At 42.5% G+C, this 14,046-nt stretch overlaps 1 protein-coding gene across 9 annotated transcripts in view; it reads left to right on the top strand.

The window, feature by feature from the left end:
• LOC119023553 (ERC protein 2-like) overlaps positions 1 to 14,046 on the top strand; it is a 162,699-nt gene that overhangs the window by 32,966 nt on the left and 115,687 nt on the right. For all 9 annotated transcript variants that reach the window (XM_037105584.1, XM_037105587.1, XM_037105592.1 and 6 more), the window contains one exon: positions 2,868 to 3,035. In XM_037105584.1, coding sequence (XP_036961479.1) covers positions 2,868 to 3,035 — 168 coding nt within the window. The remainder of the gene's footprint in view (positions 1 to 2,867; positions 3,036 to 14,046) is intronic.

Genomic DNA, 14,046 nt, shown 5'->3' with positions numbered 1-14,046 from the left:
ATGTGAGCCTTCTTTCTCAAAAACAACCTCGCTTGAAGACTTGAGGGATTTCCTACACCAGCACGTCACTTTGTCTCGCCACAGGACCCGCACCTTTAAACGGCAGTAGGAAAACTCCTGGAGAGTTTGGAGCATGGCTGGAGGGATGGAGTGTTGAAAGAGACGTAGTAGCGACGGGGTGAGAGAGAGAGGCGTTGTTGGAAGACGACACGGAGAGGAACGACTCCACGGGGAAAGGAAAATTGGAGAGGAAATTAAAGGAGAAGAGAGGGGTTAATCACTGGGACTTGTTCGCTGTCTGTCATCTCAGCGTGTGCGCCAGCTGATAAAGTCATACAGTATTTCCTGTAACAGACCCGCTGATGGAGGAGAAGTTTCAGAAAATTGAGGAGCAGCATGTCCGCGGTGTCAATATGCTCAAGCCCAGGAATGATTCCCATCGTCTTTATCCGCCTCCTTTCACTCTCACTCCTCTTCATCCTTTTATCCCTTCCTCCTCATCGATCCATCTCTCTCTCCTTGTTTTTTGCGCCTTGCAGTGGTGAGTGCTTTAAGAGGGTATTAGCAGGGTGTCTGTACAGTACTATCACAGCTTAGTGGGCCAGCGCAGGTGAGACAGCAGGGATTTCCTGTTAGGCCTCTCTGCTACATTCTTGCTAAATTGCTCCTTGCCAGGTGGGGCTGGAGAGGAGGGGGTCTCGCTTTCCCCATTATTCTGTCTGATACACACAATGTCAAACACACATGCATATGCGCACACACTCATGTTGTAGCACATGGGCATCAGCACGGGACGACGCGCATGAGCTAACACACTGTATGTGCAAAGGATTAGTAGTGTCACTGGTGTGTTGATGTGTGTGTGTGTGTTTGTGTGTGTGTGTGGGAAGGACAGAGAAGGGCTCAGTATTAGACTCTGGTTGTCTGCCAGAGGAGCAATATGAGATAAATACCTCACCATCTTACACCTGGAGGTCCTGGCCTGCTTCTAATGCTACTGCATTAGAGAGGAGCCCTCAGTGTGTCTGCGGCTCTGCACTCTCATTTTATACATGCACGTACACACACTTACAAGCAAGTAGGAAGTAACTGCGATCGAGCCTCTCAGTTGTGTTCTAAGTTTGTCTGATATGTTATTATATGTTATTTGTCGTATTTATATCACAGACTCCTCTAGAGGCTTACAACAACGTTCAGGCTATTACTGTTTTGATTTGACAACATTCATGTGTTTGTTTGGTTTTTTTTATAACATTTATAATGTTTTACCGTTCAGCATCAGGTCACACAGCATCTAACAAAAGGCTTTGGCTTAATTTCGGCTTTCCACATCTGCTGACAGCTGTGGATTTGTGCCAGTTGTGCGGAACAGCTTGCAGTTCCCTTTGTGCTACAGTGAGCCCAAGTAGTAGCAGAGCAAGGGAAACACATAGCGACTAATGACATCTTGACTGTTTTGTTGCATGTTATTCAATGCATAAGTTAATGTTGGGAAATTGTCAGCACAATGTAAATTTAAAAACTTTGATCGTACAGGTCAGCTGGTCTGTGCATTTTGAAATGACAATCGCACCTTCAGTCTTTATTGGGAAAAAAAAGTTGTAATTCGAGCAGTGCTTAATGTACCAGGGCCACCCAAGTAAAGTCCATGTTTGGAAAACACTTCCTTGTTCTCATTGGGAGCCAAAACTGTAATTGAAAATAAAGTTTTATTGATCACCTAGCCCCACTTTAAGGTATAATACTTGAGTAGATGTACTTTCCACCACTGCTCTCTCCCTTTATGGATCACCTTGAGTGCCCTGTGAAACAGTTTGAAGGATGAGCTGGAGAGCACTGCGAGCCTGAGCTTTAAGTGTTTTCACACCGTCCCCTCTGTGTCCAAGTAACGCTTGTTAAAATGGCTGTTAACAAGTCCTTCCTTACTGCTTCCCTTTGTCTACAGCATGTGTGTGTGCGTCTTGAATTCATATAAAAACATGCACGGACAAATTAAAAATGAAGTTCAAATGGGTTCACTCATTGCGCCATGGCAAAAAGTGCTGGAAATGTAATCAGGTGTTGAAGAGGATCAGAGGAGCTCGTTCATGACAGCCAGCTGAGTGTGTGTGTGTGTGTGTGTGTGTGTGTGTGTGTGTGTGTGTGTGTGTGTGTGTGTGTGTGTGTGTGTGTGGGTGCATGTGTGTATGTGTCACTGAAGGCGGCGTGGCAGAACGCTGATATATGTCCAATAAGAAGTTCTGGAGTGAGCTCAGATATCACTCATCTCATTGCGCACAGCCAGACATGGAGGATTTCAGTGTGTGAGTGTGAAGTGTGTGAGCAGTCTGATCTATGGCAGTGCTGGCCCAATCACACAGCACTGTCAGTAACAAATGATGGGACGGGCTCCAGGCCCCTTCTGTCTCACACACACTTAAACAGCATCAGTCGGCAGTGGTTCACATTATGGACAGTGGGTCAAAGCTGAAGTTTTACTACTTCCAAATTTCAACAAGTCGATGTGTTGAGACACGTCAGTTCCAGTGCTGAATGATAACATATGGGCCACCTGACTAAGAAGTGGAAGAAAAACCTGGTTCAAGCTTTTGTTGTGTTTTTGTGTATTTCTTTGTATTTCGACAAGTGTTTCTGTTTGTCTGTGTCGTTGCCTGTCTGTCAAATTGTCTGCGTATTATAGATTTCAGGTCAGCCTAAGTGCTGGCCAGTCCATGTGCCCGTCTAGCAGAACTCTATGAATACTGAGTGATATCACCCGCTCTATGATCTCTGTCTGACCATATGTCAATCTAACTCCCTGTTGGTCTGTCTGTTTGTCCCGCTTATCAGCTTATCTACAGTTACCTTTTTGTCTTGGTCTTTTCCAGGTAGATGCTTTGAGGGTGCGACTGGAGGAGAAAGAGCAGTTCCTGACCAAGAAGACCAAGCAGCTACAGGACCTGACGGACGAAAAGAGCACACTAACGGGAGAGATCAGAGACATGAAGGACATGCTGGATGTCAAGGAGAGGAAGGTTAATGTCCTGCAGAAGAAGGTAAGTGAGTGCAGATATTAACATCATCACACAGTGCCTGAAGTCTTGCATGCAGTGTAGCCAAAGGACATATCAAACAGACTCCTTGTAAGTTAGTTTAACTTGTCAAATGTGACAAGACCTTCTGGAGAGGCCATATCTTTCACTGGTTCAGAAAGCGGAACATTTTATTAAAGCTGGCTGCCCTGATCGCAAACCCTCAGAGAGTTATTACCCGACTCTGCAGTTCCCTTCAGTTATGTGTATTGTTTTACTGCCTTTCAGCTAATCAGTTTGGCATAACGTCTTACAACAGTAGTGTTTTGGTCCACTCTCATTGTTCTCTTAAGCTTGTTTCCACCTGCAGCTGGCAGCGGTTTTCAGCCTGCCATCAGCATTTCTTCTGGAAGCCATCAGAGGCAGGCAAACAGTATTAAGATCAGTAATTATAAAGTCCATCCAAAATTAACTTGGGAGATCCAAAATTGAACAGTTCTCCAGACTAACTTTTTTTACTAGGAGCACAGTGGCCCCTAACTGAAAATCACAAAATGTGTGTATATATACTGTATGTGTGTGTATATATATATATACACACATACAGTATATCGGTGTGTGACTTCCTGTCTGCTCGGTGCTAAATTCAGCTGAATTGCTGCGTTGTTTTCCAGCATCGGCCGAAATAGAAGTCCTGCGTATCTGCTCTGGAGGGCTCTGGACTGATGGAGCTAGGACGGAGCAGATATGCAGCGCCTAGACTAAAGTGCCACGCAGCGCACATGCATCTTGTGGAATCGTGGAGTTCGTTTTGCCATTATTCGCTGAAAGTGAAACCTTGTCCTTCCGTGCTTGGAACAACCTTCGACCCTCCCTCTCCCTCAATTCAGATTCCAGATTCTTTGATTCGTCCCTTCCACTACTGGTGTAAAAGAAACAAAAAGCACTGACAGGTTCACTGGTTGCAAATTTTGGTTGCAAAATGCAGTCTAGAGCCCTGTTGAAATGGTGGAGACCAAACATGGAGCTTAAAAGAGAGTGAAAATTGGGCATCAGGTCGACAGAAACATAGCTCCAAATACTGTAAATGGTAAGATCTGTATCAATTAATTCTCTGCTCTTCTTCCCCTTGCTGTGAACACAGTGAATGAATCACTGAGTGTTTGCCTTCCATAGTTGATCACTGTTACATATGGTGAACACAGACCCAGACCGACATTTTACTATGCAGTGGATGAGACAGATAAGTGACAGCAACATCTTACTCATGCTCCCAGAGCAGCACACATCCATCTATGTGCACACCTGCTCACAAACATGCACAAACTCTCTCACGGCGAAGCCTTAATGACTTTTATAAGGTTAGCTATTTAGGCAGGGCCTGTGGCCACCTGTGGTGTGCATGTGGGTAATTCCCCCATAGACCAATTACACACACATAAAGGTTCCCTCTCAACTTCCTTGTTTCCTCTCATGTCCTCAAATTAGATCACCCTCTCTCTTCCTGCCCTCCCCCTTGCTGAGTTTAATGGAAAAAAGGCTCAAAAGGTCACATGTACGATGACCTTTGAGTGCACCCGGCACTACCCTGGGTCCCTCCTTCAGACTGGACTTAAGAAGATAGTTTGTAGCAGATAAATGGGGTGCTTCTGCTTATTGACATTTCGTTCATGTTTGATATGAATTCGAAGGTTCATCCTGGAGGCATTGGTGGGAAGTTTTATTCTCTATTGTTGTTGTTTATTGAGACATTTTTATTTAATTATGTAGTTATTTTGGGCTAATTTACTGTATGCTTGAGTTACCATTTTTTGTAATTTCAGTGATGGAAAGTGTGACATATGACTGAATGATGACTAGGCAAATATTTGGTTTGTGTTGGCTGAAGATTGGTTTCTCACTGGCTAGTTTTTTTTCCCTTCATAGATGGTTTTCAGCTGCCCTTGCAGATGTCCTCGCTCTTACTATGCGACCCCTGTGCATTTTCCCCAAAAATGGTCAGTGATATAAAGAATACATGACTTGTGTGGTCAAAAACACAAAAGTGTTTTCATTCGGTATTAAAATATAATCTGTCTTACATGTGTTTAGATGAAATTATTTGGAGAAGAAGTGATATTTGAATGAAGAACCAGACCATTTTACACTGTGAACCGACAGGTGTTTCACTCCATTAGTCACACTGTATACACTGAACACAATCTGATTGGTATTCCAGACTTCCCATTTCCCATCCCACCCATAGGGGCTATAATTTATAGTGCTGTGTCCCAAGGGTGAGGCTGGACTGAAGGTAGGAGTCATAGCTAGTTGTCTTTCTCGGCTTCATACTCTCTACAAGTTGTTTTTGCCTATTATAAAATACGCTGAAAAAGTCTGTTTGTGTTTTAAGTCTTTGCTAGTAAAACAAAGTCTTCCCCAGACACAAATCTAAAACCCAAGGATCTATATTCAAGGGTGACTCCATGTTCTTCATCAGTGACTCTAATCACACATCTGCAGATGTGTTGAGACTGACCTGAATGTGAAGCTCATTCCAGTAACTTGATTTAATTTGTATTGCACAATGAAGTACTTGAGCTACATCGGTCCCATAAACAAGAGCTCAGCCATCTCAAATAAGCATGATTATTCATCATTAAGACATTTTTAAATGCCTTTAGAAGTACTCTGTAGTGACTGCTACCCAATGTAACTGTTATTTTCTTGAAACATGTAAATGTTGGAAAACGTAACAAAGTTTCACTATACTGCATGTAGGGATGAACCGAGTCGACATACTGCACCTGCTGCACATTGGCATCAGCTGCTTTTCAATTTGTTGTCTGTTAACAGCCTGTTGGCAAGGTTATTTTTAAGGGTTTTTTTGTATAGATTTGGTGATTGTATTTTTGCTATTTGAAAGTGTAATGAGGAGCTTAACGACTGTACACCTATTGAGTTATATTTGAAGATTAAAATGTATGTGTTTCCTTGCCACAAAAGGGAATAGATGGTAATAATTGATCTGTATCACACCCTGACACACTGATACATGGAGGTGGATCTGAACTTACTCTCCCAATTACTGGCGGGTAATTCTTCTTGAAACAATGCTACACATGCATCCTAAATTTTAGTAATATACTCTATACGTGGAAGAATTATAAAACAGTTGTTTTCTGACATTTTCCTTTAATCTAATGCCTAGGATTTCTCTGGACTGTGTACAATGCTGTGTTTAGCTTTTATCACTGGAGAACAGAACAGACTTATTTGTACCATACACATAAATTATGAATAAATGTCAACATGCATTTAAACGCAATGGCAAATTTAAATGTAAGCATGTTTTACTGAATGCTTGGGAAAGCTCACAGAACAGATTAATGACTCTTTTTAATGACTCTTTTCTTTGTACGTTTCTTGATGCAGCTGCAGTTGCCTTGTTCATCCCTGCAGGCCCAAACAGTCACAGTGGGAGATGATCTCTCTGACATGTTGACAGCGCTGGTTGCATCAGCCTTGTTGCTTTCTTCTTTCATTGATGCATTATACTTCTGCATCATGATGTCGGTGCTTTGCTCAGTGTTTCCCACCTCCTGCGGATGTCTGTCTTCTCTTGAGTCTTTTTCATCTCAAAGGCCTTCCTCTGCTCACACATTGCAGCTTCTTCAGCATTTACATTTTTTTGTTAGGTTCTTTATTGAAGGCTTTTTTTGTTTGTTTTAAGTCTTCTCCTTTTCCAGCTGGAAAGCATCCCCCATTCGCTGGATGCGTGTCTTTTCTTGGAGCCTTTGTCATCTTTGCCATCTCTTCCTTTTATATCTTGAACATCTCCCTGTCATCGATCATGGCATCATCTTCAGCATCAAAGGCCTTCTTTTTCATGCAATGTTCTCTCCAATCTTTGCTGAACATTTCTCTTTCTTTTTCCATGTTCTCCTCTCTCATCCTCTGCATGTCAGACTCTTCTTGAATGAAGGCTTCCCTCGTCATGGGCTTCTCTTTACTTTTCTATCTTGAAACCCCTCCTCTCTTCACACATAGCATCTTTTTCTGCATCAAGGGCCTTCTATCTCCTTTGCTTGCCTGGAGTTCTTTCTTTAATTCTTCTCTGTCATTTTCTATGAACTCTGTCTCGTGCTGGTCTCAGCAATTTGAAAGGCCTTTCTCTCCTTGGTTATTCTTTGCCTTTCCCTCTCCATCCATCTCTGTGTCTCTTCACACAAATGGTTAGGGTGCATACATAACTACAACATCCGCAGTTTGATTCTGATTAACTGGACAAAGGCTGCATATCATACTCACATCTCTCTCCCTTCACTTCATATTTGGCTCAATCAGCTTTACAATAAAGGCAAAGTACCAATAAAAGAGTTGTCCGAAACACCGACCCACTACAGTGTTGTTCACCTCATTTTGAACTTGAGTCTCAACATTTTAGACTGGTCTTTACCAGGAACAAATCCATTTGTCAACATGCTGTCACCAGTTTTACAGTGAATCTGTCTTCAGAAGTCATGGGTTCCAATAAAAACTGTTTACAGTGAGGTCTGTGGATTACCCACAGTAAGCAGGACATTGTTTCTGGAAAGAGATGTTGCTGTAGAATTTTTGAATATATTTTTTCAACGCTGGGAGCACCACAAATGAAATTCCATCAATCTCTGATGTATTTGGGTGGCGCCAGAAAACCTGGCCAAATAATACTAAAACTATCTGTATGGCTAGAAACCTCCAGGGGACATGAGAAAATAGTTTTTTTGTGATTTGGGTGAACCAACCGCACCGTGTAACGTGTTATGAACAACCATTCAGTGGTAACATTTCTAAACAGAAAAGAAAAAAAGAAATGTTGGTGAACTTGTTCAAATGGAACACAAAACTTAAATCCGAGGCCAAAATATTGAAACATTTGGGCTTTTAAGCTATGATTTAGGGAGCCACACATCCTTTTCCTTCACAAAATATGTCCTTACTCCAGGACACTATAACTTACAAATCTGTATACAAGGAGAAAGACGGGAGTGCGCACTGGAAGCATAACTTGTTTCCTTCCTTGTGTCATACTGTAAAAGTCATTGCATTGCACTCGTAAAAACAAAGAGCGGCCCGGAATGTTTGAAGTCTTCCCAGCACAGGATAAAGCTTTCCCTGATGCTTCCTGTGTCTAAATATCAAGGGTACATTTTCCTCAATAAAGGGGAAGTATTTTGATATGACAAAACATTCTGGATACACAAAAGGTAAGATGGGTGGAGGATCAGCTGAAAATGGGTCACCAGAGATGCTCATGAAGGCTCTGTGATGTGTGATTCATCTTTAAAAGCTTTGCTGTGACTGTTGTTGCTTCGCGACACAATGGGATGAGGTTTTGGCTCAGATCATTGTGAAGTTTTGGCAGGCCTCCTCCTCATAAAATTATCAGCTCTGAATGACTCAACTAAATAGTTCATAGGGCTAATAGGGCTATTAATCTCTTGTATATGTTCCCCACCGATAAAAGAGTCAATATCTATACCAGACACACACACACACACACACACACACACACACACAGATATGTGTCATCCTCCTGGACAGATTTCAGCATCATCGAGATGCATCTGTATTATTATGACAAGCTCTCCATCTTGACTACAAACGGGTTCAATTCCCAAACCACCCAGAGTGTCAGTGATGATGACACACGCTGATGACAGTTAAACTGATGTGTCATAATGTGTTTCTGCCTTTTTTGTGTGTGTGTGTGTGTATGTGTGTGTGCAACTCGCTATCTTCCCGGTCACAAGGAATTGACATCTGGAGAACTAAGAGCGAAAACAGTCTGTGGGATGTTTTTGCGGGTTTAATATAAAATGGACGAGAGGATGATGTAAATAACAACAGGGAGTCTGTTTGGTGTATCAATCTTTAGTTTGCGAAACCCTTCTTGTTGCAGTTCTGCAGTTTTGTGTTCTTCAACGAGTAAATCACAACTTTCCTCCCTGTCACTGTGTTGTTTTTAGATGTTTTGAGCCATTCAGTTTTGTCTGTGATTGTCTGCTGTACCGTACTGGCCTTTCAATTTTTATATAAAGTTTAAAGGATGAGTTCACACACACACACACACACGAAAAAAGACATTATCACAATAGATAATTCTGGCTCTTCGCTGAAAGACAGCATTGCCGCACTCTCCGAAACAACATAACAAAATAAGGTGGATGGATACTTGTTTTAGAAATCATTAGAGTTCACTATCTCAGAGACTACCTTAAACTGCAGCACAGACATCACTCACTGCTGCCCTATTTTCTGTCTCAGGAGCGTATGAGGATTTTTATCTTGTGCTACGGAGCCTCTCCACGCTCTTACTGCACGGTACCATGATGTCATTCCTGTTGTTTGAGCCTTACGTTGATCCTAATAGTTAGAGGCTGAATTTAACTAAAAGTAATGAGGAACTGCTCTTTGAATGAAAATAACACATGTTAGGTTCGTGTGGGCATTTTCAGACTTACGTATCACAGCTCAGAACAGTGGCCGCTCTGTTTGAGCCCTCGGTCTCCGAAAAACCATGACCAATGCATAATGATGCGTTTATTTATTTATTTTTTCATTTTTGGTTCCTTTTTTTTTTTTTTCCTCTTTTTTCGCCGCGGGGGCAGGGGTGTGGGAGGTACACACGCAGGGCCGGTTGTGGTGCGGTTTTGGCATACATGTGTTATTCATGTTCAAACATTGTGGTCGTCTCGATCCATATTCATGCTTTTAAAAAGGCTGGCTGTGTGCATAGAAGTATAGTATCCCCTATCATGTTCCCTCCCTATAGCAACCACAGACAGGGAGATTCGATTACGTCTGCTAGAGCTGCACTGAACACGTGTGTGTATGTTTGTGTGTGTGTGTGTGTGTGTGTGTGTGTGTGTGTGTGTGTGTGTGTGTGTGTGTCTATATAGAAGGATGCCCTCTACACAAGGGTCTCTGTTATTTATGATGAGTGTCTAGCAGGTCTCCCTGAGACTATCTCAGGGGAACCCAGCTCTGTTTCAGTGCGCCCTCTGCCAGACTCTTTCAGCACTTGCTGTGGCCCGGTGTCATCGCTGACTCTGGCCTGGTGTCATCAGAACGGCGCGGCCTTTGATTGTGAAGAAAAGTAGAGGGAGAGAGAGAGTGATATAGAGATAGAGATGTTCCCCGGCCTTCTACATTTCCTCTGTTTCCTCTCACCCACTTTGATCTTTCTCTGTGGAGCCTCTAAGTTTATGAGCTTTCGTTTTTTGTTGAAATACCCTCTGTTTTCTTGTCCTTGTAATTTGTGGATGCATATCGTCCAGTCTTCTTCTATCAATGCCGTGGTCAGGCAGGTTTGTGCTGCCCCTGTTTTCCCCCGAAATACCCTTCACCGCTCCTTTCTCTTGCTTTTCTCTCCCTCCTCCCACATGTTTTACACACCGCCCCAAACAAAGCTGGCACTTTTGAGTGTCATGCATATGGATAGCGAGGGGAAGCGCTGCATGTTGACAGAAAGGAAAATGTTAGTCCAGCACGGGCACGGTGTTTATTGTATAAACAAACATGAGCATTGCTTACTGCTGTTGCGAACAGATGCATGATGGACCAAAATCTCTCTGTGCTATTTGAAACGACTTCCTAAAACAGTCAGCCAAAACATTCAGTATATCCAATGTCACATCCCTTTTAAGAGCTGCATATGAAACCCCAATACTTTATGTTCAGTGATAAAAATGTGATTACAGAACAGACTATTGTCTGCATCAAATGTGATTTTTAGTCACGTTCACTTATTACCGTTTCTTCTTACTGATCTTTGGTCAGATTATTCCTGATCTAAATCTGGAAACAGCTAAGCAAAGTTCAAGAACTTTTAAGACAAAACAGAATTGTATCTGTATTTCGTCAGTCTGATCAAAATCATTCTGATTAGAGACTCCAACTTAACTGTTTACATGGACACAAGAAAACGTAATCCGATAAACATGTGTGTTTAGATGATTTAGATTGTTTCATTCATTACTCACCAGTAATGCTGCTGTCTTCTTGAGCAGGAACAGGAGTCTGAGATGAGGTATCCCTGAACTCCACAGCCACACCGTACTAAGTTATGTCCACCAAATGTCACTCTCCTCTCAGATCATCCATTAATCATTAGTAGGCTGCCTTCAAAATTCTCCAGTGGTTCTTGATTTACTCAATGGTTCGGAAGATTCAGACTTTTTTTGTTATCTTTCCAAACACTTGTTTGGAGCCTTTCAACCTGAAAGGCATTCTTCTTTTAAATCTATAACTCCTTTGAAACCACCAACAAATAAGTTGTATTCCCACAGGCAGGTTTTTGTGCCTCTTCTGTGGAGCTTGAATTTTTTAAGGTTACTTACCCAGTCTCAGTAATATGCTGAATAAAATTTGAATTCTGAAATGAAAGTAGTAGAAAAAAAAGTTTTACATTTCTCAAACTAAGGTTTTGCAAGATGTGTCCTGACACAGAAAGTAGTGTATTGGAACTGTTACTTAAAACTTTATGAAAAAGTGCCAACCCCTAATCAGTGTCATTCAAGGTTCAAGGGTCATTTGCTTCTTTACAACACAGGATTGTGCAACAAAATCCTGCTGTTACAAAATCAGTCCCTTTATGATACAAAAGAGAAATATATTTATATGGTGAAGTGCTGAGGATGAGTCTTTTGCTAGACGGGTTAACAGGCCACTGCTTGTAGTTTAAGTATTAGTTGATTTTAAATGTAGAGCTTAATAAAGCATGAGTATTATTACTGACCAAAGGCTTTTATAAAACATCTAGAATATTTATTGCATGAAGGCTGACACCACCTCAGTGTCTGACTTTGTCTTTATGCATTGCCCTCAAAAAGTATGTATACTATGTGTGTCGGCACAAGGTTGTGATAGATGACTCATCCCAAAATGGCCATTGGGGTATTGTGCGGCACACAAGTCAATAAACAGATACACTTTGGGGCTGAGTATTCCAGGTGAGTGTCTGTGTAACAGCTGTATTTCTCGGAGATCCTTATAGATAACTCTTTACTGTATGAGTTTGTTCCTGCGCGTGTGTGATCTTGATAGATCTGTGATGAGGCCACCAATGCCTTTCATCCTAATGGATTCCATCTGACCAATCACAGTGCAGAGACATGGCAGCAGATAAGCCTGTTGGAGCTGGGGAGGTTCCGGTAAACAGCCTGTGATAGGCCCCCACTGTATCCCCCTCTGCTCCTATCAGCAATCAGCCGGGGTTAATGGTGAGAGCCTGAGGCGGGCTGATTGGAGCCAGGCTACACATCAGTCAAGACAAACCCAGTGTCGGGCCATATGTCAGGCTTGAGCTTTTCAAGTCCTTCCTGACCACAGCACATGCACTTCACGTCGGGAAACCAGACGTGTTCGATGACTCGCCGAACTTGATGTAGAACTTAAAGCTGCCTGTATCCTGATGATGACACGAGCCATAACTCAGGCTGACCTGTTGTGACCTAACCTGTTGGCAGTCACCTGTCAGAATGTTTTTCATACTGTAAATGATTGAGACAGACAGAACGGGTGTCACAGTTTGACCCTCGGCCTTTCCCTTAAAACATATGACTGTATGATGTTTTTGACCCCTCTGACCAGATCACTGTGCAGTGGGCCTGGGTCAGAAGCTACAAGTTGGCATACTGCTGCTGTGGTCCCCACTGGGTCGCCGGTGGTCTTTCTTTTTCTTTCTTTCTTTCTTTCTTTCTTTCTTTCTTTCTTTCTTTCTTTCTTTCTTTCTTTCTTTCTTCTCTCAGATCAAAGGGCGTCCATTCTGTCTCTACAAAAAGGAGAAAAAGAAGAGAATTAATACTAATGGTGCTGGGAGCAGAGGAATAAAGCGTCGGGGTAATTACCCAGCAATCACTGCAGCATTCCGCAGCTGAGGGGGGGCAGAGATAGGGTCTTGAGCCTAAAGAGCATGGACGTGGATCAAGTTGGCCGGCACACACACAGACACACTCACGCTCACGTACGGACCAGCTTGCACAAGTGCAATCTGTCTTCATTGAGCACTTCTGGGTCTGCAGGAGTCTCTCCCTGCTCATTTTTCTCTGTGGTCGACCAGAAGGAATCACTATGAAAACAACACTTGCTTCGTCTTCCTCGCTGTTTCTCCGTCATTCCCGCGTGCATGTCTGCATCTGTGTTGTGTGTGTAAGTTTGCATGTCTGCTTGTGTGTCTGCATGTGCCGGTGTCTATAACATATGTATGAATGCAGCGGAGGGTCTCTGTGTGAATGACTTTCTGGAGGAATGTGTGGGGGAGGATGTCTGCCTGTCATGTGTGTAAGTGCTATATGCAGCCGCCATCGCCCGAACCTGGCCGGACATTCAAGATAGTAATCGCAGCTTGATTGTGTGTGTGTGTGTGTGTGTGGGCGTGTGTGCGCATGTCTGTGTGTGTTTGTAGATCAGTGCTGTATGTTGGGAATAAGCCACACGTTACAGCTGATGTACAGAATTAGACAAGAGGAGTTGGTTTCCTGTTTGTGTATGTGGGTCCATATGCAAATGCATTTATGCACAGACATATACAGTGGGAGTCATTTATATTGCTGCTTAAATATTTTTGTTTCCCCAACGCTAAAATAAGATTCATTGAAGTGTTTGGGGGGTTTTTGTTTCAACTTTTCAGACATTCTCCAAAAAGCAGAAAATTAGGTTGCAATTTTCTAGGTAATCTTTATTGATGAAAGGAGAACTTTTTGGAGCGTTTTTGTTCTCTTGTTTGGCAACAGTATAAGATTAGTTGGAGCTTATGGAAATAACTCAGGTGCATCTGTAGCTCACAGTGCCTCTGCCAGGTAATAATGGTGTAAATGTTAACACAAATTCTTACTTTTCAGAAACAACATTTTTTTGGTGACGCAGTTATCTGTGAGGAAATAACTGAAGACTTTTTGGATAATCACATATGTTTGTGCTTATTTCCTGGCAAGAAAGCAAACAATTACAGAGCAGTCTAGGCAGCGGTGTTGTCAAAAATATGGAAATATTGATAAGGATCAAGACTGAA

The sequence above is a fragment of the Acanthopagrus latus genome, chromosome 7 (genome assembly GCF_904848185.1).
Source record: "Acanthopagrus latus isolate v.2019 chromosome 7, fAcaLat1.1, whole genome shotgun sequence".
Taxonomy (NCBI): domain Eukaryota; kingdom Metazoa; phylum Chordata; class Actinopteri; order Spariformes; family Sparidae; genus Acanthopagrus; species Acanthopagrus latus.
The sequence above is the reverse complement of the archived record's forward strand: the minus strand, read 5'-3'. Positions and strand labels throughout refer to the sequence as shown.